This window comes from Haliotis cracherodii, unplaced genomic scaffold, assembly GCF_022045235.1.
Source record: "Haliotis cracherodii isolate W230 unplaced genomic scaffold, xgHalCrac1.p SCAF_4, whole genome shotgun sequence".
Taxonomy (NCBI): Eukaryota; Metazoa; Mollusca; class Gastropoda; order Lepetellida; family Haliotidae; genus Haliotis; species Haliotis cracherodii.
The window spans coordinates 31,379,330-31,403,842 of record NW_027266297.1 but is presented as its reverse complement, the minus strand read 5'-3'; the positions used below and the strand labels follow the sequence as shown (position 1 = coordinate 31,403,842).

The window sequence follows — 24,513 nt, the reverse complement described above, 5'->3', positions numbered from 1 at the left end:
GATCCTGGCACATGACTGGGTTGTACACTTGGTGAGCGGAGTAAGTAGGCAGCCATATGATATTTCAGGAGGGATCACTGGTTTAGGATAGATATTGACCATGCAGCGTTAGAAATTGGAACTAAGTCCTGTCATCCTAGCCAAACTGCCCAATAGTTAAGCTATCATAAGGACAAGCAGAAATTTTTAAGTGTTTCGGTATATGTCATCATTATAAGGACTTGTAGAGTAAAACTGTTTGTTTCTATCGCTGCCATGGATGTAAATAGACGTGGTTACGTATCTTTCTTTAAAAACATTCTGTGAAAGAATGCTATATGTTCATAGGAATATATTAAGAATATATTAAATGGTTAAACTTTAATGATACTGACCAGTTGATTATCTTCTATGAGAGGCGGGGCGATGGGGTAGCCCAGTGGTTAAAGCGTTCGCTCGTCATGCCGAAAACCCAGGTTTGAATCCTGACATGGGTACGATGTGTGAAGCTCATTTCTGGTGTCCCCTGCAGTGATATTGCTGGAATATTGCTAAAACTGGTGTGAAACTATACTCACTCTTTGAGAGGCATTTAGAAGTTGGAGTGCTAAGTAAGGATGAGATATTTAGATGAACACCTTCTTTATTACAATTAGGAGTGACGTTTCGATATAGGTTCTAGCACCTTTATCAAGCAAGTGATATACAGAGTGTGATTGACAAGTATATATACAGGTATGAGGCAGTGATTATGCTCTAGACAGGTCTACTTCTGAGATATTACTAGACATTCCGCGAAGCAATCTACCCATTGTCAAAAGTATCCTTCAGATGAGTATAATGTATATATGTATTTTAATACCGTATTCGACGTAATAAGCGCCCAGGGCGCTCTCAAAATTAGAAATAGGGGGCTCTTATCAGAATATTATTTTGGTGGAAAAAACAGAGTTGAAAGATAAATATCGTGGTTTATGCTGACGGCCTGACTGTTTATATACGACAGATATATTTTTCCAGAATTTAATTGCCCATATTTAAGGGTGCATATAACACACGATTGCGTATTATACACAAATAAATAAGTCTTGTGTACATTGATCAATCGGAAGGGGTGCTAATTGGGATTGTTCACTTGCCAATATATTAGCAAATATCACCGTGGGCGCTTATTAGAGCGGGGCGCTTATTACGTCGAATACGGTAAGTCATTTCTCCAGACTTATCTCCATCCTTCCTTGATCGCGTGTTTGTTTGTCTAGTCCTAGATCACCATCATATAAGTAAAATATTGCTGACTGCAGTGTTAAACAACATTCATTTAGTCACTTATCCTAAATGGATGTCAGTTTGTGTATTAAATTATCATTGTTATACATAGAAATATTACCTAGTCAACCTCACTTCAGCTGTAGAGGGAGGGAGTAAGGTTTTAATCAAATGTTTTCAATATTCTACTCCTGTCATACAGGGGGCCACTAGAAAATGGCAGGGTTAGAAATTGGCACTACTCCTATAGTCCTTGCCAACCTGCCCAATAGTAAAGGTATCCTAAGGACCTAATTTTGACATTTTTAAAGGCTTTGCTATATGCTATCATTATAAGGACTAGTGGACTGAAACTGTTAGTTTCTACCACTGAATGGGCTTCACACATTGTACCCATGGGGAGACTAATACCAGGGCCTTCAGCATGAGGAGTAAACGCTTTAACCACTTGGCCACCCCACCACCCCCTTGAGCCTTAGATGCAAATAGTGATAGGATCTATATGAGCATGCACACCCTACGAAGCCAGAAATGACTACAGCCTTCAGGATACGTTAAACTTCAGACTGACACGGGCTAGTGGACATTTCGATCCCTGCTCTTACTGAATCTAATTTGAATGTTAACCTCCACTGTGGCAGCAATATTGGAATTGCAAATAACTTGTACAATCATTTTGATGAACAGTGTATTCAGGATTTTTTTCACATTTGAGCCCAGTTTGGTTTGATCTCATGAGTTGTCATATGATGAATGGGCAATGTTTTGGCCATTTTTTTTATTTGATGTGTATCAGACTGAAAAGTACTGTTTTATTAGCGCAAACCTTGCAATTTTGGTGATCTGTTAGGGTACTGTTATATGCTTTTCAAACAATACTTATTGCAATATTTTTTTGGTGTTTTCCAATATTGGGTAAAAAAAAAATAATTCTTTCTCAAATGATGTTTCCCTTCGAAAGTGATTGACAAAATGGCGGAAACAAGGAAGTATGCATCTGTATACCATGTATCCATGACTACAAAATGGCGTCCGCACTGTCTTTGACATCAGAATATTTCCTTTTGTATGTCCACATTAGGATCTGCATGTACAATCAGTATCAAACACTTCAGCTCCCAATATATCGCAGTATGTTTCACAATACACATACCTGTATCGCAGTATATTGCAATACAATATTTTGATTTGATATTTAATTACACAGCCTTAGTGGACATGGAGGGTCCTGTTGTCATAGTTACAGCAATTATCCATGCAAAGTTGTGTCTCTTGTTTGTGTCAGGATATGAGGGTCATGTGTTTGAATCTGTGATTTGCCCGTCATGGTCGGTTAACATAACATCTGTGCTCATAGGCTCTCTGTGGTAAAAGTGGACGACCAGCTTTACCATAAGCTTCCTTCCCACAACAGGCGCATACACTGGGATTTAACTGAAATACTGTTCAAGGTGACAGTTTACCATGTTTACCCACCTCATTCCCTTTTTATCATGTCAATGTGGAGTCCCCATGTTACAATGAAAATATTAAAGATGTATCCAGTGTTTGAAATATAAAAGATTGCCAGGCTGCCATCAGGATCCACACACTTTAGATTGGTTGGTTAGTTGGTTGGTTGGTTGGTTTGTTGTTTAACACTGCACTCAGCAATATTCCAGCTGTATGACAGCGGCCTGTAAATAATCGAGTCTGGAACAGACAATCCAGTGATTAATATCATGAGCATCAAGCCATGCATTTGGAATCGATGACATGCATCAATCAGGTCAGCGGGCCTGACCACCCAATCCCGTTAGTTGCCTCTTACGACAAGCATAGTCGCCTTTTACAGCAAGCATGGGTTGCTGAAGACCTAGTCTACCCCGGATCTTCGCGGGTCCACACAGTTTAGAAGCTGCAGACCCTGACTAAACTCTTCAGGCTCTCATTGAAATAAATGCAGATTATTGTGACAAATAAAGCAACACGTAAATTTACTGCAAGCCATCACTTTGAAACAACATGCCCAACGCGAGATCTAACTGCTACAGGCCTGCGGGCAGGCACTTATTTCGAACACTGGACGTATCCATAAAGATAGAAATGTGTACCGGCATTTAATTTGTCAAATTTACACACAAAGGGACCAAATATCTGAAATATACATCAAGTCCGACACTATACCACATTCAATGAGATGACCAAGCACATGGAGAACGTGTGGACATGATGTATAGCTCAGAGTGCATAGTTGCTCAGTTGCCAACCACATACAGTCAAGTCCCGTTAATCTGACATGGTTGGTTGCATATAATTATGTCGGATTAACGAGTAGATCAGATAACCGAAATTAAGTAGTAGCAACGTTTATGATCAAAATTCAGACAACTACACGATAGATAATGATACAAACCTGTATTAAAAAAAAGAAAATAGCAATATTCATATCGTTATGTTACTTTGTTAGCTGAATATGTTTTCTAATCATGCAGCCTCTGAAGCTTAACACAAAACTACAGTTATGGGCTGTATAACTGATTCAAAATGCTTAAAAAGCATAGTCTGGAATGGAAGTCACCAGTTTGAAACTAGTGTCGTGAAGCTCAAGAAAGTGGCTTTCTGAGTGGCTAATGTTGACTTCCTATTAGTCATTTAATTGGTTGGTCAAAGTTTGTGAAAGGTCATTCTGACGTGACCTGTAGTGGAATATACTCTCAGCAGTAGCAAGAACATGTACATATGATATTAATAAGATTAAGGTAATCTAAGCATGGGATTAATCCTGTTTTTTTCATCGTTAAGCGAGTTTATCTCTGCTGCCGTTGTAATACGCAGCTACCAGCTGACTTGTCAGCTTTATCCGACATAGACTAGGATTAACGAGACTGATTAATGAGTGATTTTAGTAATTTGATGCAAATTAGGTCTGTCGGAGTGCGAGTCTGGCAGATTAACAGGTCTAAATAGCACTGATTTAATCGGTTCCCATCCTTAGTGTCGGATAAAGCTGTTTGTCTGATTAATGAGTGTCGGATTAACAAGACTTGACTGTATGATAGAGCCTTTGATCTTGGTTATCTTGTCAAACAATGTCATGATTTTATAGTCAAGGCACAGTTCATCCATGTAGTGAAAATGTCCAGTACAGTAAGCGAGTTTATCTCTGCTGCCGTTGTAATACGCAGCTACCAGCTGACTCGTCAGCTTTATCCGACATAGACTAGGATTAACGAGACTGATTAATGAGTGATTTTAGTAATTTGATGCAAATTAGGTCTGTCGGAGTGCGAGTCTGGCAGATTAACAGGTCTAAATAGCACTGATTTAATCGGTTCCCATCCTTAGTGTCGGATAAAGCTGTTTGTCTGATTAATGAGTGTCGGATTAACAAGACTTGACTGTATGATAGAGCCTTTGATCTTGGTTATCTTGTCAAACAATGTCATGATTTTATAGTCAAGGCACAGTTCATCCATGTAGTGAAAATGTCCAGTACAGTAACTGCAAACTTGATGATATTTCTTATTTTCCTAAAAAAATATTAGGCTTGAACACTTGAAACCAGGTCAGTCTTCGTCAGTTGACCTGACTGATCTCATGTGATTATGGGGGGCGGTCGGGTAGCTTAGTGGTTAAAGTCTTCGCTCGTCACGCCGAAGACCCGGGTTCGATTCCCGACATGGGTACAATGTGCGAAGCCCATTTCTGGTGTTCTCCGACGTGATATTGTTGGAATATTGCTAAAAGCGGCATAAAAAACCTCACTCACTCATGTGATCATGCCTTATTCGGCATTTCCTGCCACTTATTAGTTCACACTTCAAGCTGGAGAAGTGTATGGTTTACGTCATCCAGACAGCATTGTTGCTGTCATTCAAATATTATTGTGACATAAAGTCAGAATTGTGTTTTTCTTAGTCAGTGGTCGTGATCAGTGCATTTGTCTAAAGGTGAACTCAAATGGGTAATAAATAAATTATTACACTTACATGTGTGTCATGATAATTTTTTTCACAAAATATGTGTAAGAATTCATGTATAAACCTCACTCTCGCTCACGAAATACATGAATTCTGACACTCATTTTGTAAAATCAGTATGACACACACGCTGATATAATAATATCTATTTATTCAATCAATTTGTTAATATCTCGTATTCAAATTCTTGTGATTGCCAATTAATGCTTGTGTTATTAGATTTCAAAGGTAGGGCTACCTAGATTAAGTTTACATTACATTTTTTACCACTTGCATTAATGTGGTGACGCATGAATTTACGGTAGATGTCCTTTGTTGGTTTTGCTGCAAACTTGCAAATACCTGTATCTAGCACATCAACATTCTCACTTCTTCATTCATTGAATACAAAGCAGCTCAATATGCTATGAACATGCATAAGTACTATGTAATATATATTCCTGCTATCATTCAGTAGGCTATGAATATAATATCAAATTCATCTGACAGAATATGTTTTCATTACAGATAGACTGCTAACTCAGTCAAGATGGCCAGACAGTCCTTGCTGAAGAAGTTGACACCAACCACAACCAAAAAAGGCATCCCGAAACTGTTTCACGAGCCTCATGTGGAAACAGGCTTCCGACACATGCATCAACCCTGGACCTACTACTGCCTCAGCTTTCTCCAGATCCACAACGAATGTATGAACTGTTGGACACATCTACTGGCCCTCATCGTAACATTGGTACGAGTCGGAATCTTCTGGAAGGAGTTCGACCTCATCGGTGACCAGTACATGTGGCCATTATCTGCGGGTCTCATTACCATGGTGATATTATATATCTGCAGTACATGTGCGCATTGTTTTTCAAACAAATCAGAACTTATCCATTATACGTGTTTCATGGTTGACTATGCGGGTATTGGACTTTATGGGCTCGGGAGCGTGATCCTCCATCATTCTTATTGCTTTCATGACAGTCTTCTGAACAGTGCGTTGGACGTGTACTCTGTTCTCATTGGAGTCTTTTTAAGCATTTTGGTTTGTGTTTGTTGTTCAATTTCTAAAACACGTTACTCCCGTCCATATCCTTTCGCACGTCGGATATGGCAGCTGAGTTCGGTGTTTGCTGTGTATATCTGGCTGATCTTTCCGGTGTGGCATCGCGTCATGCTGTACATGATGGGCCAGGAACCATGGGACGACGGCATGGGGCATCATATTCAGCAAATGATGTGGTTCTTCTCTGGCGGGTTCTTTTTCGGGTCAGATATTCCACAACGGTTGTTTCCGGGTAAATTTGATTTCTTAGGTCACAGCCATCAGATCTTCCATGTTTGCATAATGATGACCTCGTACAAGCAGCTTGATGGCGTCTATCAAGATATTTTACGAATGAAGCTCTCAGGAAGTTTGAAGAAGTTGCCCCCACCAACGTTCAACAGTACCTTTGGAGCAGTTTTGTTTGTGATATGTGCGAATCTTATCAGCGTGTGCATCTTCAGGAAAATTGCTGACTGGAAAATTAGGAGTGATCGAGAAACAGAAAAGGCAGTCAAGAATGGAAATGGAAAATGTTTGTAAAAGTCAAAAAGAAATTGTTATTTTATAGATTTGAAAAATAGTGTTTGCATAGATCTTTCTTTGAAAAGTTGGTAGGTGTAATTGTGAAGTTGTACTTTAGAAAAAGGATAGTGTCTATTTTGGAATTTGTTTTGGAAGTGTTTAAAGCCTTGTGCCATCTGAGACAGGCAAGGATTTTGATAGAACACTTTTGTGTTCTATCATAACTGAAGATACGTAGGTCTGTATCTATTCAGATTGTTTATTACTGTATCCTTAATGAATTGCTTGAATGATTTGCTGTGAATTAATTTGAAGTGATAATTGTGAATGAATGCTATGCATATAGTGTTTTTATTTTAGTCAGTTTTCTGAGAGAATGTATCATTACAGATCCATGTGTAAGTACAGGCTGAAAATGAAACTCTCTATACTTGAACATTTGTTAATTTATCCAAGATTGTTAATATTAGGTTTGTAGCAATTACATTATTCCTAACATGGTGTTCAGAAGTCACACAGATCTACCAGTAATATTACTCAGTTTATGATGAAGATGTGGTTATAGGTAATTTCAAATTCCTGACATAACTTTTTCTTCCAGTCCCCGTTGTATTTCGCAATTCTGCAGTCACAGAATGTTTTGCAGAAATGCCCACTCAGTGCAGAAATGTACATGCAGAAAATTACTTTTTGATTAAAGTTTACTGAAATGAACAGTTAGTATTTGAATTGTGCATGGTGTTAATTAAATCATTCCAAATAATTATTATAGGTTTTATATGGAAAAAAGAAATAAAAATTTACAAATGATCTTTTGGACCTTCTTACGTTTTGAGAAATGGTTAAATGAATCAATTTTGTTTTGAAGTGAAGTTGACTTTTGTCTGATTATCTTACCGAAAATGCATGTCTGAATGTTTGCACTCGTGATCACCAGATTCACATCAATAAGCTATTCTAGCCACAGATAAGTTTATCAGAACAATGCCTTCCACAAGTCAAACAGGTGAAAAACTATGAATTTCAGGAGAACTAAGCTTTAAAAGTTTGCAGACTTATGTGCAGAACTTTAAGAAAATGACTGCAGAATTTTTATTTTTTGATCGCAGAATACAGCGGGGATGGTTCTACAACCAGTGTAGATTGAGATTTACGCATGTGCTGTAGGACACTTTGCTTATTACCTCTTACAAAGACTGTTGTGTATAGCAGTATGTAGTCTAACCCAGGGTTGGGGATAGGTGGGCCAGTGATCAATGTCAGCTCAATCCGCTACCAGGATCCGCTTCTAAGCAATAGTTTGAATCCCAGATTCCTGCAGACTATGGTCCTGGGTCTTTCAATGTCAGTACCATATGCCTGCTTGTACCATTCACAGAAGTGGTACATAAGTTTACTTTAGCATGTTTAGGCTATCTTCACACTTTAAGCTGGTACGCCATGGTATAACTGAAATAATGTTCAAAGATGTGTTAAGCCCAATTCACCCATAGTCTGTTTGGTGATGAATAAACTTTGTCCTATTGAGGAAAAAGTCCATTTCAAATGTATATTCATCAGGCTAAAAGCATATTAACCATTTTCTTGTTCTGTCAATTTGATCCACACTGCTCTTTGTTGAATGTCGACTCTGATATATACTGATGGAAACAAATAGGGGAACAATGAAAAATATAGGGAAATAAGCTTTCATGTCAATACGTTTGAAATAGCACGTAATTCAACATGTCGAAACCCAATGTTGAGACGTGTTTGTGTGCATTCTTTCCAGCGTGTATTTGGTAGACAAGCCTGTTAACCCATGATCGCACATCATTTTACGGAGTCCAAAACTAAGTGTGCCCTTATTCATTTCGATCTGTATATGTGTATGCATAGTGTTTCCAACTCATCTGGGGGCACAGGTGGCCCAGTCGTCTAAGGCGCCGCGATTCGCTGTGCAGAGCTGCGTCCCTTGGGCACGCCAGAAACCTATGATTGTGGGTTCGAATCCCGGTTTGCCCCGATTATGTCTCTAGGTTTGTCAGCACCATACCCATGCTTGTTGGTTTCACCGAAGTGGTAAATGTCCGAGACCTGCATCACTTCAGGCTTTCCTCCCACATTAAGCTGACACGCCGCGATATAACTGGAATACTGTTAAAAGCGACGTTAAACCCAACTCACTCACTCACTCCAACTCATCTTCACTGCATCCCTTGATGAGATGGTAGTGTGGATTAATAGTCAGAAATGTGTATTTTCAGAAAGGGCTGACCATCACTGAAATGTCCAATCACTGGTACTGGTTGGCTGGTACATCTTTGAACATTTCTCCATACACAATATATGATATCTATACTTATATTCTAAAGAAACAGGTCTAATATTTTGTTTGTTGATTTTTATTATTTTGTTGTGTTTTTTTGTAGAGATACAATTATCATGACAATGATGTTGTTTATGAACATCACATTTAACCACATCTGTATCTATACATACAGACAGGCTCACTCGAATATTAACAGTATGATATGACACATTGTTATTCTTGAAAGCTGTTTTAACCAGTTATCATATGTCAAACTGCGAGCAGTCTTTGACTGTATTGTTGAGGATCATATTTATCCCATGATGCATCAGTGATATGTATTTTCCGACTTTACACTTACTGTATTTTCTTAAGTATAGTGCGCACTTTTAAAAAAAAAGAACCCAGCTGTGTAGAACGGAGTGCGCATTATACACGCCATAATGAGTTTTGATGTTTTTTTCCCCAACAGAAATCGGAAATACCATGTCAACAAATCCATACTTAAGTACGCATATTATTATAATTATTATATAAGTATTGTATTAAGCAACATATAAGCAGTATTGTCATTTTAACAATGTACAGCACCAGTAACAGAAGACTTAGTCAAAGTGTATTCAGATCTCAGAGGATCTTAGTTCCACTTATATTACACTGTAATCAGAATTTAGGTGGCTGATTCTTCTTACCGCCATCACAGATCTCGTGAAAACCACAACAGACAGCTGACTTGAAATTGTGAGAGAATTAAATCTGAATTGTTTTCTTATGTTTCCCTATATTGGTCACAATATTTACTCAAGAAGTAAAACAGTTGTCATTCTTTATTCAATAATATTATTTCACATGCTTGATTCGCTTTCTTTCACCTGTTGGTGAATAAGAATCATGACCTTTTATAAAAGTTGACCTAACATTGAGAGACTCATCCTCCTTTGCTGCATCGGATTCTAGCCCCGAGTGTAGCCGATGTGTAATGTGTCAGCGATTTATCTAGGACTCCAAACTTGGCAGACAAATTGAGGAAAAAGTCATTACTTTGCTCAATATTGGAATTTTAAAAGTTCATATTTTACCATTCTATTCTCAGCATTGCATTCACTGCAATAATCTAAGACTCGGCAGAAAACCCTCTTCCACTTTATCATTACTGGCAATGTTATCAATGAAGTACAAGTCTATACAAGGCCATAACATTAGTTTCAACTATTTTATCATGAGTTAGGAAGGTTTTCTTTCCAATTTGGAAAGTGTACTGACATTTGCTGCAGAATCGAAGCTGAATATGTGTCTCTGAGCTGGCCTAGATGAATCCCTGTGTGTACCTTCTTAATGAGGGTCGTCTGTGCCTTTAGCCGCCTGCCTGAAGCCACAGCCTAGTTATATTTTTGCCCATCTATATACGGAATGAAAAAGCTTGAATTATTATGTCTAATTATACTTGTTTATGTAACTAGTATACTTGCTCAACAAGCAGGTGGGAGAAAAGGCAGTGCAGCCTGATTTCACAGGAGAGTATCCCTGTGTTAGACACTGATTGTTTGAATGCAGTATTCTATTTTATTTTCCACATAATAGTTATAATAGAAGTGTTCTTGTGCAATGATATAGTGTATAGTGAGATATGAGTGTAATTTATGAAAACAAGTATTTTTAAGAATGGATGATTTCTGCTTGCCTGAGAAATGTAGACGGATGGTTTGTCATCTGTTTCATTGAGTATTCAGACTTAATGGGCTCTTTGTAAGGTCCAATTGGTTCAAACAGCCCGCCATTTTCATTCTTTTTTCTATCATGTGCCAGTACCAGACAAAATTGTATTTCAAGCCTCATGTAACTTCAAATAGGTCACCTGGAACAAAACAAGCCCTACACAACTGACACAGAGCTCCAGATAAGTTTTTGGTGATGAGGGTATTTTACCCATGCATTTTAAGATCATTGGGTATCAGTAATTCTATCTGGGTATTCAAATTTCTGTAACCCACTAGTTTTTACACATGTGGGTATTTAAGTTAAATATTGAACAACACTATTCATCTACTCCCTGCAAACTGGTGTCATGTGGGTTAGAGAGCTTTGTAGGACTCACAAATACCACGATACTTCCACAAGAATGTGTGGTGGCAGATGATCATGATGTAACTGTCATCGTGGAGTTTGGCAAGGTTGATGGAATGCCCGTTTATAATTTCAAAATAAGTTGCCGATTCGCTAATCAAATATGCAGGGTTACTTCACAATGTTTTGATGATACGTACAAGTTTTATTTTTGTAGCGTATCTGTAATGTTCGTTGCGTATTTGATACGCTTGGATTTTATATTACTGCGTATTTTACGCAGATACGCAGCTTACCTGGAGCTCTGGTGACACAAAACCATTCTTTCAATAATTTATGAATATCTTTTGATATTAATGTAAGCGAAATTTCTACCATGCCTCTTTCATTTATCATATCAATTATAAGATCTAGAATTCATGACCCTGTTATTCCTTGAACCCTCATGCTGAACTATGTATGATTGTTTTGTATTTATGTTAAACATGAACATTACCGTATATGGACTTGAAAGTGTCTTGACTAGTTTTTGGTGCAATTTGTTTCTTTTAATCATATGCCTCAAGGAATCTCTACTTTAGCCAGTATGACATAAAATCTTATTCAACAAATGGATATCAGTCACTGTCTTAGATTCCATGATATACTGTGTATTCAAGTTCACATGTATTTTATATTTGAAGCATTTGTTTACAGGTTCCAGAATTTGATGTTTGTCTAATGGCCAGAAGACATAACAAAATCAAATTTCTTTCAATTTTTCAAAATAAGGATACAAGTTAAGAGGAAATAATCTCTTTATATCTCATTAAACTATAAAATCAAAACTGGAAAATTTCATATTTTATTTACAGTGGTTAAAAATTATTTTTTTTGATATTCATGCTCACCTGAACCCGGTGCCATTTCTCTGGAAGTGTATGGGTAGCACAATGGTCAAATGAACCACTTATCCTGTTAACCAGCTGGGTTTGATCCCTATAAAAACATGGTTCCTCTGACCCATGAAGATCCTGGTTAGATCCTGTTAGCAACCCCTGGGCGGTCGGGTAGCCTAGTGGTTAAAGTGTTTGCTCGTCACGCCGAAGACCCGGGATCGATTCCCGACATGGGTACATTGTGTGAAGCCCATTTCTGGTGTCCCCCGCCGTGATATTGCTGGAATATTGCTAAAAGCGACGTAAAACAATACTCACTCACTCACTGTTAGCAACCCATGCTTGTCGTAACAGGTGGTCGGTTGGTCAGGCTCGCTGACTTGGTTGATGCATGTCATGGTATCCCAATTGCGTAGATCAGTGCTCGTGATATCAATCACTGGATTGTCTGGTCCAGACTCGATAATTTACAGACCGCTGTCATATAGCTGGAACATTTCTGCGTGCGGCGTTAAACAACAAACAGGCAATGAAAAAGCAAACATGTTCCCCTGTTGGAGACGTCACAGGTCAATTTACACAAACAAATTTATTTCATTTTTTATCAAGATTATACAGATTATTTCTCCTGAAACTATTCTGAAGTTTAACCTGGCCAGTATATTAGAGGAACAAAAGATTCAAGTGTTTTTTATTAGCTCTATGTCATCCCAATTATTGGAATCTGTTTCCGACATGGGTCAGATCATGTCGCATGTTTAGTAGAAACAGGTACATAGTGCGGTCATACAATCCCCAGGCTTTTTGCATGAATTGTTTTGCTTATTGTATTGAGTGTCACGATTGTATTTTTTTGGGGTGTTATTGACAAGTATATTAATAATTATTGCACAGGTCATGTATTATTAACTGAAGTTTTCCCAGTGTTCAGACAGTAGGTGTAGTATACTTAAATCCAGTTCTACACTAAAAACTCAGGCCTTTTTTACACATACCAGGGTTATTCTGTACAATTTGTTGTAATCTGTATGGTTTTGTTAAGATATGTTGTATTTTACAGTGCAATAACATGTTTTATTGTCATTCTGCTCGGTTTGGATGCGAATTATTATTTTTCAATGTCAAACGATTCAAATTGAAATCTAAGCATATGTGGGTGTGCATGAGAACGTTAGATGAAAACAGGGTTCATTTTTATTCTCTTGTGGTTCAAATTTCAGACGTTTACTGCTAGCACATCAGGATACCATGCCCCAGTTGTTAACATGGATATGCAACTCAGACACCAGGGCTTAATTTAAGGAAATTGATTTAAATTGCACCAGGTGCATATTGACATGAAAACCTACGAGGTTTTGAAAGGCATTTAGAAGTGATACACATGAGGAAGAGAATATATGGATGTCAACTTCTTTATTATGAGGAACACAACGTTTCGGAGTATATGCTTACTCCTTCATCATTCACCTGTTGTTACCCTCCCTGTCTGGCGCTCGGTATTAAGGGGCTAAAACAAGGACTAGTCAGTATACTGAGTCTGAGTGGGGTATTCATGTCAAACTGCGGCGTGGTATCGATGGGCCAGCACTTTAAATCGGCATCAGTCTGGACAAGCACCAGCAGCCATACACACACACACACATGTGCATGCATGTCACTATATAAGTGCAATAATCTTAAACGTGATGTTAAACCCCATTTCACCCCCCCTCACCTGTCTAAGATTCAATTAACAGTTAAGGAGATACTGATTCTTGCTCGATGGGAAAGTTGTATACCGTATATCGCTGTGTATAAAGCATACAGTCATCATTCAGAAACATACATAAAATCACAAAAGTATTTTGCAGGCTTACTTGCAGTTTGCTGTCATTAGAACAGAACAGAATAAAATATAGGCCTCGGTGAAGCCGTCAAACTCCGAGTCGGATTCTGCTGCACAAAGAATGTCCCAGGCTGTCGAATTTGTTCTGTCGTCGTAGTAATCATTAAGTTCATCCTCAAAATCATCTGGGATGTCGGTGACTGTCGGTTTTGTCTCTCTCGCATTCAGCATTAACTAGATCCTCGTACAAACAATCGTCTTCCGATCTGTTCCATTGCGTTCGCAATCCCACACTATAGGAAACTATGCTTTACCATGTCAGCTGGTATTTCTGTCCATGCAGGGGGCACGGGTGGCCCAGTCGTCTAAGGCGCCGCGATTCGCTGTGCAGAGTTGCGTCCCTTGGGCACGCCAGAAACCTATGATTGTAGGTTTGAATCCCAGTTCGCCCCAAATATGTTTCTAGGTTTGTCAGCACCATACCTGTGCTCATGGGTTTCACTGAAGTGGTAAACGTCTGAGACCTGCATCACTTGGGGCTTTCCTCCCACATCAAGCTGACATGCCGTGATATAACTGGAATACTGTTAAAAGTGGCGTTAAACCCAACTCACTCACTCACTCTGTCCATGCAGTCTTCACCCATTCCGCAACAACTGGTAGAGGTGCCTTTCTTTGTTTATTTGTTTTGGTGTAGTGTGGTCACCATTCACCATCCACGTAGTCCACACCCTCCTCACGCTGGTCTTGAAGGGTTTGTTGAGGCAGACGTCAAGTGGCTGCAACAGGGAGGTGCATCCACCGGGGATCACAGCCTGCCGTATTTTGCTGTCCGCCAGCTTCTTCTTCACTGCTTCACACAAATGTGCACGGAACATGTCCCACACAAGCCGGGACTTTCAGCCTCTAGCAGCACCGGTCTCTTCATCTTCGTTTTACCGTGTCAGCTTGCTTGACAATCTGGTTCGAGGCGAGGGTCATTTCAACTTTATTTGCTGAAAATATGCAACTTTATTCCAGGGAAACCGATACAAATAATGTTTGTGTTTGGAAATAGTTCTTGGAACAGTTATTTAGGAAGAAATGCGAAGTTTTATTGTCAAATGCCGGGCTGGCTATCAAACACCGGTTGACATCGCCTGTGGAAGCTGAAAGTGAAACAACTGGGAAAAAACGTGAGATCTTCGACTCAATGTTTCAGACCACCCCCCTTCTTAACCCCCTCATTCTAGGTACGAAAAACTCACCTTATTCACAGCGATATACGGTAATACTTTTCACTTAATTGTTTCACACAAAATTGCAATCAGTTGTTTGTTATATTATAAGCATGAGTATATCTGAATATGCATTATTTTATTGAAATCTGATAAAACGTTGAAACAAACATTTTTAACATGAGATAGTGGAATATGTACAAAATCATGCCCATTAAACTAAAATATGTTTAAATCAGTTTCACTTTTCTACCAGCATTTTAATTTTTTTTAAATTTTGTTCGATTATTTCATTTTATATCAGTATGATTGTCTTTCAAAGCATAAACTCTGTGCTGATTGTTTATGCAATATGTTTGTATGAAATTGTTTATTTTTCTTGACTTTGTTACAATACCTCAGAAGATGAATGTGCTAATATTATTGTGAGTTTGAAATGAAGACAAAACTTTTTAATGCTTAGTTCATATTTTGAAGTTAAAGGTGCAAGTTCAGAATTCCATGTGATTATATTTTTCTATATCTGATATTTATATTCACAATATCACATATTACCCTTCCCTTGCCACATATTTATGGTGAAACAAATAAGGGCAATCACAACAGGATTGTTTGGTGAATATTGATTTCATCAGGATAGAGGTAGGCAATGAATTTGCCTGCACACACCATTGATGTGAAGAATGCAGCCAGAATCAAGCCTTTGAGACATAGGAGGGCATGGGTGGCCCTGTCTTCGAAGGTGCCACAGTTTGCTGTACAGAGTTGCATCCCTTGGGATTGCCACAAACCTATGATCGTGGGTCCGAATCCTGGTTCACCCCGATTATGTTTCTAGGTTTGTCAGCACCATACCCATGCTCGTGGGTTTCATCAAAGTGGTAAACGTCTGAGACCTGCATCACTTCAGGCTTTCCTCCCACATTAAGCTGACACGCCGTGATATAACTGGAATACTATTCAGAGCGGGGTAAAACCCAACACACTCACTCACTATGAGACACAGGCTTTTTTAAGCAACCAATGCTTGCTGTAAAAGGTGGCTATGTTTATCGTAAGAGGCGACTATGCTTTCGTAAGTGGCGAGTTACGAGATCAGATGGTCAGACTCACTGAATTGGTTGGTGCATGTCATCACATCCCAATTGTGTGGATCGATGCTTATGATGTCAATCACTAGGTTGTCAAGTCCAGACTTGATTATTTACAGACCGCCATCATATAGCTGGTATGTTGCTGAATTCAGCATTAAAAAGCAAAACAAAAAACAAACAAACAGGCTTCTTTGCAGCAATGGAAACTGTTAAGGATAACAACTACAAGACTACTTCCTATTTCTGAAGAACAATATAGTTTGAAAATGGCTTTCTGATCCTGCACCTTTAACTTACAGAGCCTGGTCCTTGTTTTAGCCAACTGTTGAAGCAGAGTGTATTGCCTGCAAATCTAACTGATTGCTGGTATGTTTGAGAAATTTTAGTTTCCTTTAATGGTACGTTACATTCACATTATCACTGTACACTTCAGTAGCATAATAATAAAACAGGGCCCCATTCCTCAAAGCAGGCATAAGTCTATGTTAAAGTATAGATGTTACGATCACCTTATTGCAACATTTGTCTGTGTCTGTGGTAAAGTATGGGAGTAAGGATCACCTAAGCGCGATGACTGTCGTAAGTCTGTGGTAAAGTATGGGAGTAAGGATCACCTTAGCACGATGACTGTGGTAAGTCAGTGGTAAAGTATGGGAGTAAGGATCACCTTAGCACGATGACTGTGGTAAAGTATGGGAGTAAGGATCACCTTAGCGCGATGACTGTGGTAAGACTATGGTAAAGTATGGGAGTAAGGATCACCTTAGCGCGATGACTGTGGTAAGACTATGGTAAAGTATGGGAGTAAGGATCACCTTAGCGCTACGACTGTCGTAAGTCTATGGTAGAGTATGGGAGTAAGGATCACCTTAGCGCGATGACTGTCTTTAGTCTATGGTAAAGTATGGGAGTAAGGATCACCTTAGTGCGACGACTGTCGTAAGTCTATGGTAAAGTATGGGAGTAAGGATCACCTTAGCGCGACGACTGTCGTAAGTCTATGGTAAAGTATGGGAGTAAGGATCACCTTATCACAACATTTGTCATAAGTCTGTGATAAAGTTTGGGAGTAAGGATCACCCTAGCGTGACGACTGTCGTAAGTCTATGGTAAAGTATGGGCATTACGATCACTTTAACGCTAAGATTACTTTTTGGAAGGGGTCATGGTTGACATCATTTGGATTTTAAGCAAACTTTTTTGCAGTGTTGGGCCAAATTATATCTTCTGCAGTTATACATCCATCAGCTGTTTATATCAGAGATGGTTATATTGTCATTTAAAACCTGATTGACCAATCGCAATCAAGTATTTGTGGAAGAATAGCCCTTATGCTGTTTATGTTAATTTATGATATCGCTCCGACAAAACTTGGTGTCTTGTACATGCTGATTGATAACTTGATTTTCATTTGTAACAGTCGGGTCTTAACCACAACCCAAGGAAAACATTTCCGAAAAATTGTCTGTCAAACATTCATTGTTACTTCCCTTGAGTGAAATGCAAGTCACCTTCAAAACCATCACATAAAATTGTATGCACGATAGGGTTATGTGCTGTTAAGTATTTAACAAACGGTGAAGGGTTAACATAACTAGGTTTTAAACATTTGTATCTTTGCTTGTAACAGTGCCTTTATAATGTTTTGTATAGCTATCAGGTTAATGTTTTTTGTTTGCATTTTGACTGTTTTTCTCTGAATTTGATTTTTCTTTTATGTAATTTTGTGCTAAGTTGTCTTACAAAATGATTGTCAGAAAAATCTACTTATGTTTTATTTTGATATACAGATGGAGATATGTGTCACTAATAAAACAGACTGGCATTTAATTGTCCTAGTCGCAAACATTCAGGTAAATGAGATATTACATTTATCACACTGTTATTTCTGGTTAAGAAGATGCTTTTGGATGCTCACCAGGTAAATTCAAAACTAAAAATATCTAGAAGTGTCATTTTGAAAAGAATTAAGCCAACCATATTTGATGTTCCCAGTAAATAATGTTAGGGAAAGTTTAGAGAGTTGACAAATGATCAAGGGGAACAGTTTTATTTTAACAAGAACAAAATAACTGCGGTACATTCATTCATAAAACTGTGGACTATTTTCTTGGAAAGAAATTGATTTATCGTCAGTAGTACAAGAGCAAAACAAAACAAAATTGATGTTTTCTAGGGTAAATAAAATTCCTTAAAACCTTAAAAAAAACCTTCGATTTAACCAGTTTTTAATAGTTTGAATGAACTGAAATGGGTTGGCATACTTTGATGAGCAGATATTGGCATTAACCAGAAATAGATCACTACACTCTCAAGAGTTTGTGCAGTATTTTAATATGAATTATTATGGATTTCAAATACCCAGTCTTTGTAGTTTTATACCAGTTTTTGTATTTTGTTTATTTAGATGTGTATGTCTATTTATGATTGTTATGTTTTTGTATGGTTTTACCCCATGTCCAATCGTGTGGTATACTACTTAGAATGTTGTCTTGGAGGGATGAGGTGGCATCAAGAAGCTTTCCTTCTAACGTTGATACCCTTGTTAACACTCAACCTCAGTCAGTGACATCAAGCTGTCAAAGCATCACACGCAAAACCATACTCTGCAGCGCACTCCAACTGAAACCTACATTTATCCAAACATCTTTATTTAAATTGGGATGGTGGGTTAGCCTAGTTGTTAAATCTGCGGTGGAAACTGAAATGTTTAGTCCACTAGTCCTTATGATACCTTAACAGGCAGTTTGACAAGGACTACAGGAATGGGGCCAATTTCTAACACTGTTAAAGTGTTCGATCGTCACAGGGCCAATTCTACACATGGGTACAATATGTGAGCCCATTTCCTGCGTCATATTCACCCACTCATTCAAGTTTTAACTGCCTCATCATTTTGAAAGTTGCATCTATAACAGGACCAATGTCATCTTCCCAAGGCAAGAGAGATAACTGACTAGAAAAAACAGTTTCCACCTTTGCCAAACTAGGCTGAAATTTTGTGGCTCGTTCGTAGCGCCACCAGTGGCTATTGTCAGTTAGGTCCCTTCTGTGTCTCTCCAATTATTGACCAAACAGATTCAACCTCGCATTTCACATGCATTCGCTTCAAACAAAATGGCGGTGCCCAGTCAAGATGATCTGATAGATAATCAAGATCTATATTGTAATAAAACGCACCAAATCATTTGAGCGCCATGATTAAAAACATGAAAAAAATTGGAAAATATCTGTTGATGCCCAGTTGACGGTACACATGCTTTCTAAATCATGCTGTCGAACAAAATCTGCACATTGAAATCCATGTTGTTTAAGAATCAGATGCCCAGTTCGTTACACGAATTTGATTGGACTATGCATAGACTTGTTAGTCCAGTGAAAATGTAACTCCGGAATTCAAGCCTAGTTCAGCAAGGGTTGAAACTGGACTTTTCTAGTGAGTTAACTCCCTTGCCTCAGGAAGATGGACCAATATACAAACCTGAAGAATATTGACTTCATACAGGACAAACACAGTGACATTAAACCAAATTCAATAGTTTTGTATGTCATTGACTTAATGATGATTTAATTGTACTTCACATATCTCCTTTTTCAACATCCAACACCATTGTATCTAGTTTGACTCCGAATTCATATGCTACCTTGATCTTGTTTAAGATAGTGATATTATGTTACCTCATGTTTCAAGAAGTCCTTACGCTTGCAATAAAAAACTGTCTTCTTTCTAGACTTGTCAAATGTAGGCCAATGGCCAACTTGAGTGCTAAATATGTGGCCTTCAGGAAATGTTGTGGTCCATTATTGATAAATCAGAAAAATATATATCTTAGTTGCTTACATTTGTTATTCAAATATTGAATAGTGTCTGCCTGGTTGGTTGTATTCAATGAGTCATTATTCGAAAATCAGACTGAAGACTGTTCTTCACCTTGGCCCATTTGTAATTTCATGAAATCAATTTATAAAACAAGAACATGATTGATGCAAAGGCTTAATTAGACTGAGAGCGTGACAGGGAAATATGTTGCTGATATGACAGACAAGATATGTTCTCATCAGCGAGAGGACTATCATATGCTTTGAACAAACACATGACTGCCCAATTGCTTTCTGTGGCAAATATTTCAAGGCCTACCGTATTCGACATAATAAGCTCCCACAGCGATATTTGCTAATATATTGGCTAGTGAACAATCCCAATTAGCACCCTTCCAATTAATCAATGTACACAAGACTTATTTATTTGTGTATAATACGCACTCGTGTGTAGTATGCACCCTTAATTATGGGCAATTAAATTCTGGAAAAATATATCTGTCGTGTATAATATGCACAGACTTTTCTTTTGTATCATTTCAGGCTGTCAGCATAAACCACAAAATTTACGATCTTTCAACCCCTTCAACAAAATTATATTCTAATAAGAGCCTCCATTTCTAATTTTGAGAGTGTCCTGGGCGCTTATCATGTCGAATACGGTATTTGTATCAATTGGTTAGATTACTGTTTCAATGAGATGATACAGACTATTTGAATTAGTGGTTGGACGATACACCAATGCATCGATAGATCGCAATATTTACCTCTTGATACAAGTATCCATCACAGTAGCAAACTAAGTAAAATATATCAATACATACCTTAAATGTTTTCTGTAATAACCAAACACTAGTGAAAATTAGTAGTGAAAATGTAAATATTTTCTTCCATTATGGCATACTTGACACTGCCAACTGCAAATTGTCAGTGTGCCAGGTATATGGCCATCCTGGCCATGAAAAAGGTGGCTTACGCACCACAGATAAGAGCACATGCAAGTACCATGATACGTATCGGATCGTGAACAAGGTATCATGATACATATTGGATGGCATAGTTGGTGTATCGTCCCAGCCCTACTTGGAGTGGTAGGGGTTGATATAAGGAGAGCAGATTTTGATAATCAAAAAATTGGAGAATAGCAAGACTGGAGTACATGGTAGAGTGAATGACTTTCTGTTGAGTTCAACTTTATTGTTCATGTTCTTTTTTATTTCTCCACAAACAGTTGCCGCCCACTTATAGCAGCTTATAATTTTGTCCATGTGCTTTATGAAATACAACAGTGATTATTTTTGTACAAGGTTGAATATCTGGCAGTAAAAGTTATATGGAAAAAAACGCCTATATTTTGTGATTAGAAAATGCTGAATAGATTCAGTGTTTACGCTGGGCGTTTTATATGTTCATGATATAGTCATATGGGTTGTGATATGCTTAACATGCTAGAGTTGATCATTGCAGGCCGGATATGCAATATCTAAGATTCAACAGACTTAGTGAAGGCACCTATATACTAAAACATGAGGCCAGCATTTGGAATTGTCTTGTTTTGTCTTAGAAATCAGCAACATTTGACATGTTCATTAGTGAAACTTTGTAAATCCGCGTTTGGAATTGTCTTGTTTTGTCATCGACATCAGCAACATTTGACATGTTCATTACAGTGAAACTTTGTAAATCAGACAGTCTTGTTCCCATTGAAACTGTCCGGATTAACAATTTCCCAATTGCATCACATGGGTACGAAGCCATATTGCTTTGGTTATACATAAGAGGTTCCCAACCAGATTGTCCAGGGAGCTTCAGCCTAGTGGTTAAAGCGTTCGCTCGTCACGCTGAAGACCTGGGTTCGATTCCCGACATGGGTACAATGTGTGAAGTTCATTTCTGCTGTGGCCCGCCGTGATATTGCTGGAATATTGCTAAAAGCAGAGTAAAACCAAATTCTCTCACTCACTCACTCACTAAGATGTCATAACCTCTCATAAATTGAAATAAATCTTTATTCAAAGAATGTTTCTTTTGAATTGTTTGAATGGCATTTCTTAAAAGTGGACGGATGACAAAGTAGAGATAATTTATGGATAACAACTTCTTTATTTACCGTAGAGGCGACGGTCCGGTATAGATCTATACAGCCGTTTCAGGATCTATACCGAAACGTCGCCTTTACAGTAAATAAAGAAGTTGTTTTCCATAAATTGTGTCTACAATGTTTCCTTTATAAAATAAGTTTTTTTTTAGGTTGAATGAAATTATGATCAGGATAAGAACTTTTTATGCCATGTTGAAATTGAGATACTTTGTCTGAATAGATGTTTGATAAGGAAATGTAACTTATACCCCTTAGGGAATTTGGATTAATTGATATTTAACCATTTTGATAACCTTATTTGTTTGGCAAAAATGTTTATCCTTAAATATATAATTGATGTGGCCTAAGACGTTAATTTCAATGTCTTTTTGTCCAAAATATTCGACATTCTTAGATATATCACCATCACAGAGAGCATTACATGTAATGTTTAAGAGGTTTCTTTAGTATGTAGGCTTGGTAATTGGTAAAATGTATAGTGTCACAATGAAACAAGATTTCTCTAGAATATTCCAGTGGTATGTGTGGGGCGGTCGGGTAGCCTAGTGGTTAAAGCGTTCGCTCGTCACGCCGAAGACCCGGGTTCGAATCCTGTCATGGGTACAATGTGTGAAGCCCATTTCTGGTGGCCCCCGCCATGATATTGCTGGAATATTGCTAAAAGCAGCGTAAAACCATACTCACTCACTCACTCCAGTGGTATGTGTTGGTAACCTGCTGTTGCTTGTGAGTCATCAGTCCAGTGCATGTTTAGTCATGTGGCATGAGTTATACTACTCAAAACAAGTTAAAGAAAACCCACAACTAGACGGTTGTGTGTTGCAATACCCACCTTCCATGACAGATTAACTATTGTCATATATAACAAATCGGGTGTTCTTCAACTTCTTTTGAGTAGTATATTTTCAATGTAGCTGGCAACTGCCGTAGGTTGTGCTAAAAAGTCACGCTCCAGAAGGGTTTATGTTTAAAATTAAAATGTTGTTTCTTTTGGCCATGTGAATTAATATACATGTACTATGAATGTATTCACAAAATTTCTTGTGTTGAAAGAAATACATTAATATTTGACAGCGCTCATTATTTTCTGTTCTTCATTTACCCTCAGTGATACATGACAAAAACTTACCTGTGGCCCATGATTTTGGGTAAAAGTTGTGAACTGAACAGTTGATATTGTTACACACTAAAACTTGGTTTTCTTATACATTTTTCAAAGCAGTGTTTAACCCTGAGAATGATGTTTTAGCACAAACCAAATGCCAATGACGGAATATGTACCGGTATAGAAAATACAGAGTCATTATTATTTGCCTTCAGGCATTCTGAAAAAATGAGAGGATATTGTCAGCATGTATGTCAATGGTAGTAAAACCATTATTTACCTTTCCGTCACAGTTTTAGGCACAATACAAACCAGTATTGATACAATCTGCTACAAGGACTACTTTGCCACATACCCTTGTGGGGGCAATGGGGCAGCCTTGTGGGGGCAATGGGGCAGCCTTGTGGGGGCAATGGGGCAGCTTTGTGGGGGCAATGGGGCAGCCTTATGGGGGCAATGGGGCAGCCTTGTGGGGGCAATGGGGCAGCCTTGTGGTTTAAATGTTTACTTGTAACTCCGAAGGCAGATTCGATCCCCCATATGGGTACAATTTGTGAAACCCATTTCTGGTTTTCCCTGCAGTGATATTGCTTGAATAGTGATAAAAGTGGAGTAAAACCATACTCAATCACTCACTCATACCCCTGTGAAACATGAGTCTCTAAAGAACAAAATTATTATTATTAATCAAGTATCTTTTGTGTATTATGTGTGATCCTATTATAAAAAATTACAAAAATGAGTTGCTCTAATGATGTTTAGGATTCATTGAGCTGCTTGTACCTGTCATGCTCCTATTCACATGAATGTTTCTCAGTTTAACCTGAATGTGTCAACAGAATACTGACTAGTAACAGAAACTGTAACCATTCCTTGTACACAGGACAATGTCATAAATGTGCCTAATATAAACAAGTCTTTGTCATTTTTTGCCATTGAGTCTATTACATGTGCCATGTTTTCTCTTTGAGCTGGGGGAGGGGAGGGTAGCCAAGTGGATAAGCATTTGCTCATCTGACTGAAGGCCTTGGTTCGATTCCCCACATTGGTACAATGTGTGAAGCCCATTTCTGGTGTCCCCCTGCCGTGATGTTGCTGGAATATTACTTAAAGCGAAAACTTAAAACCAAACTCACTCACTCACTTAATTTTAGTTGACTAAACTAAACAAGTAAGTGTAAGTGAGTATGGTTATACGTTGCTTTTAGCAATATTCCAGCAATATCACGGCGGGGGACACCAGAAATGGGCTTCACACACTGTACCCATGTCGGGAATCGAACCCGGGACTTCGGCGTGACGAGCGAACGCTTTAACCACTAGGCTCCCCGACCGCTCCCTAAACTAAACAGTTCCTC

The 24,513-nt window shown here is 38.3% G+C and overlaps 1 protein-coding gene across 1 annotated transcript in view; it reads left to right on the top strand.

Annotated features, from left to right (window-relative positions):
* Window positions 1–23,547, top strand: part of LOC139480406 (membrane progestin receptor gamma-like) — a 42,570-nt gene extending 19,023 nt beyond the window's left edge. The window contains exon 3 of the mRNA XM_071263471.1: window positions 5,718–23,547. Coding sequence (XP_071119572.1) covers window positions 5,740–6,780 — 1,041 coding nt within the window. The 5' untranslated portion in view covers window positions 5,718–5,739 and the 3' untranslated portion in view covers window positions 6,781–23,547. The remainder of the gene's footprint in view (window positions 1–5,717) is intronic.
* The last annotated feature ends 966 nt before the right edge of the window (window positions 23,548–24,513 follow it).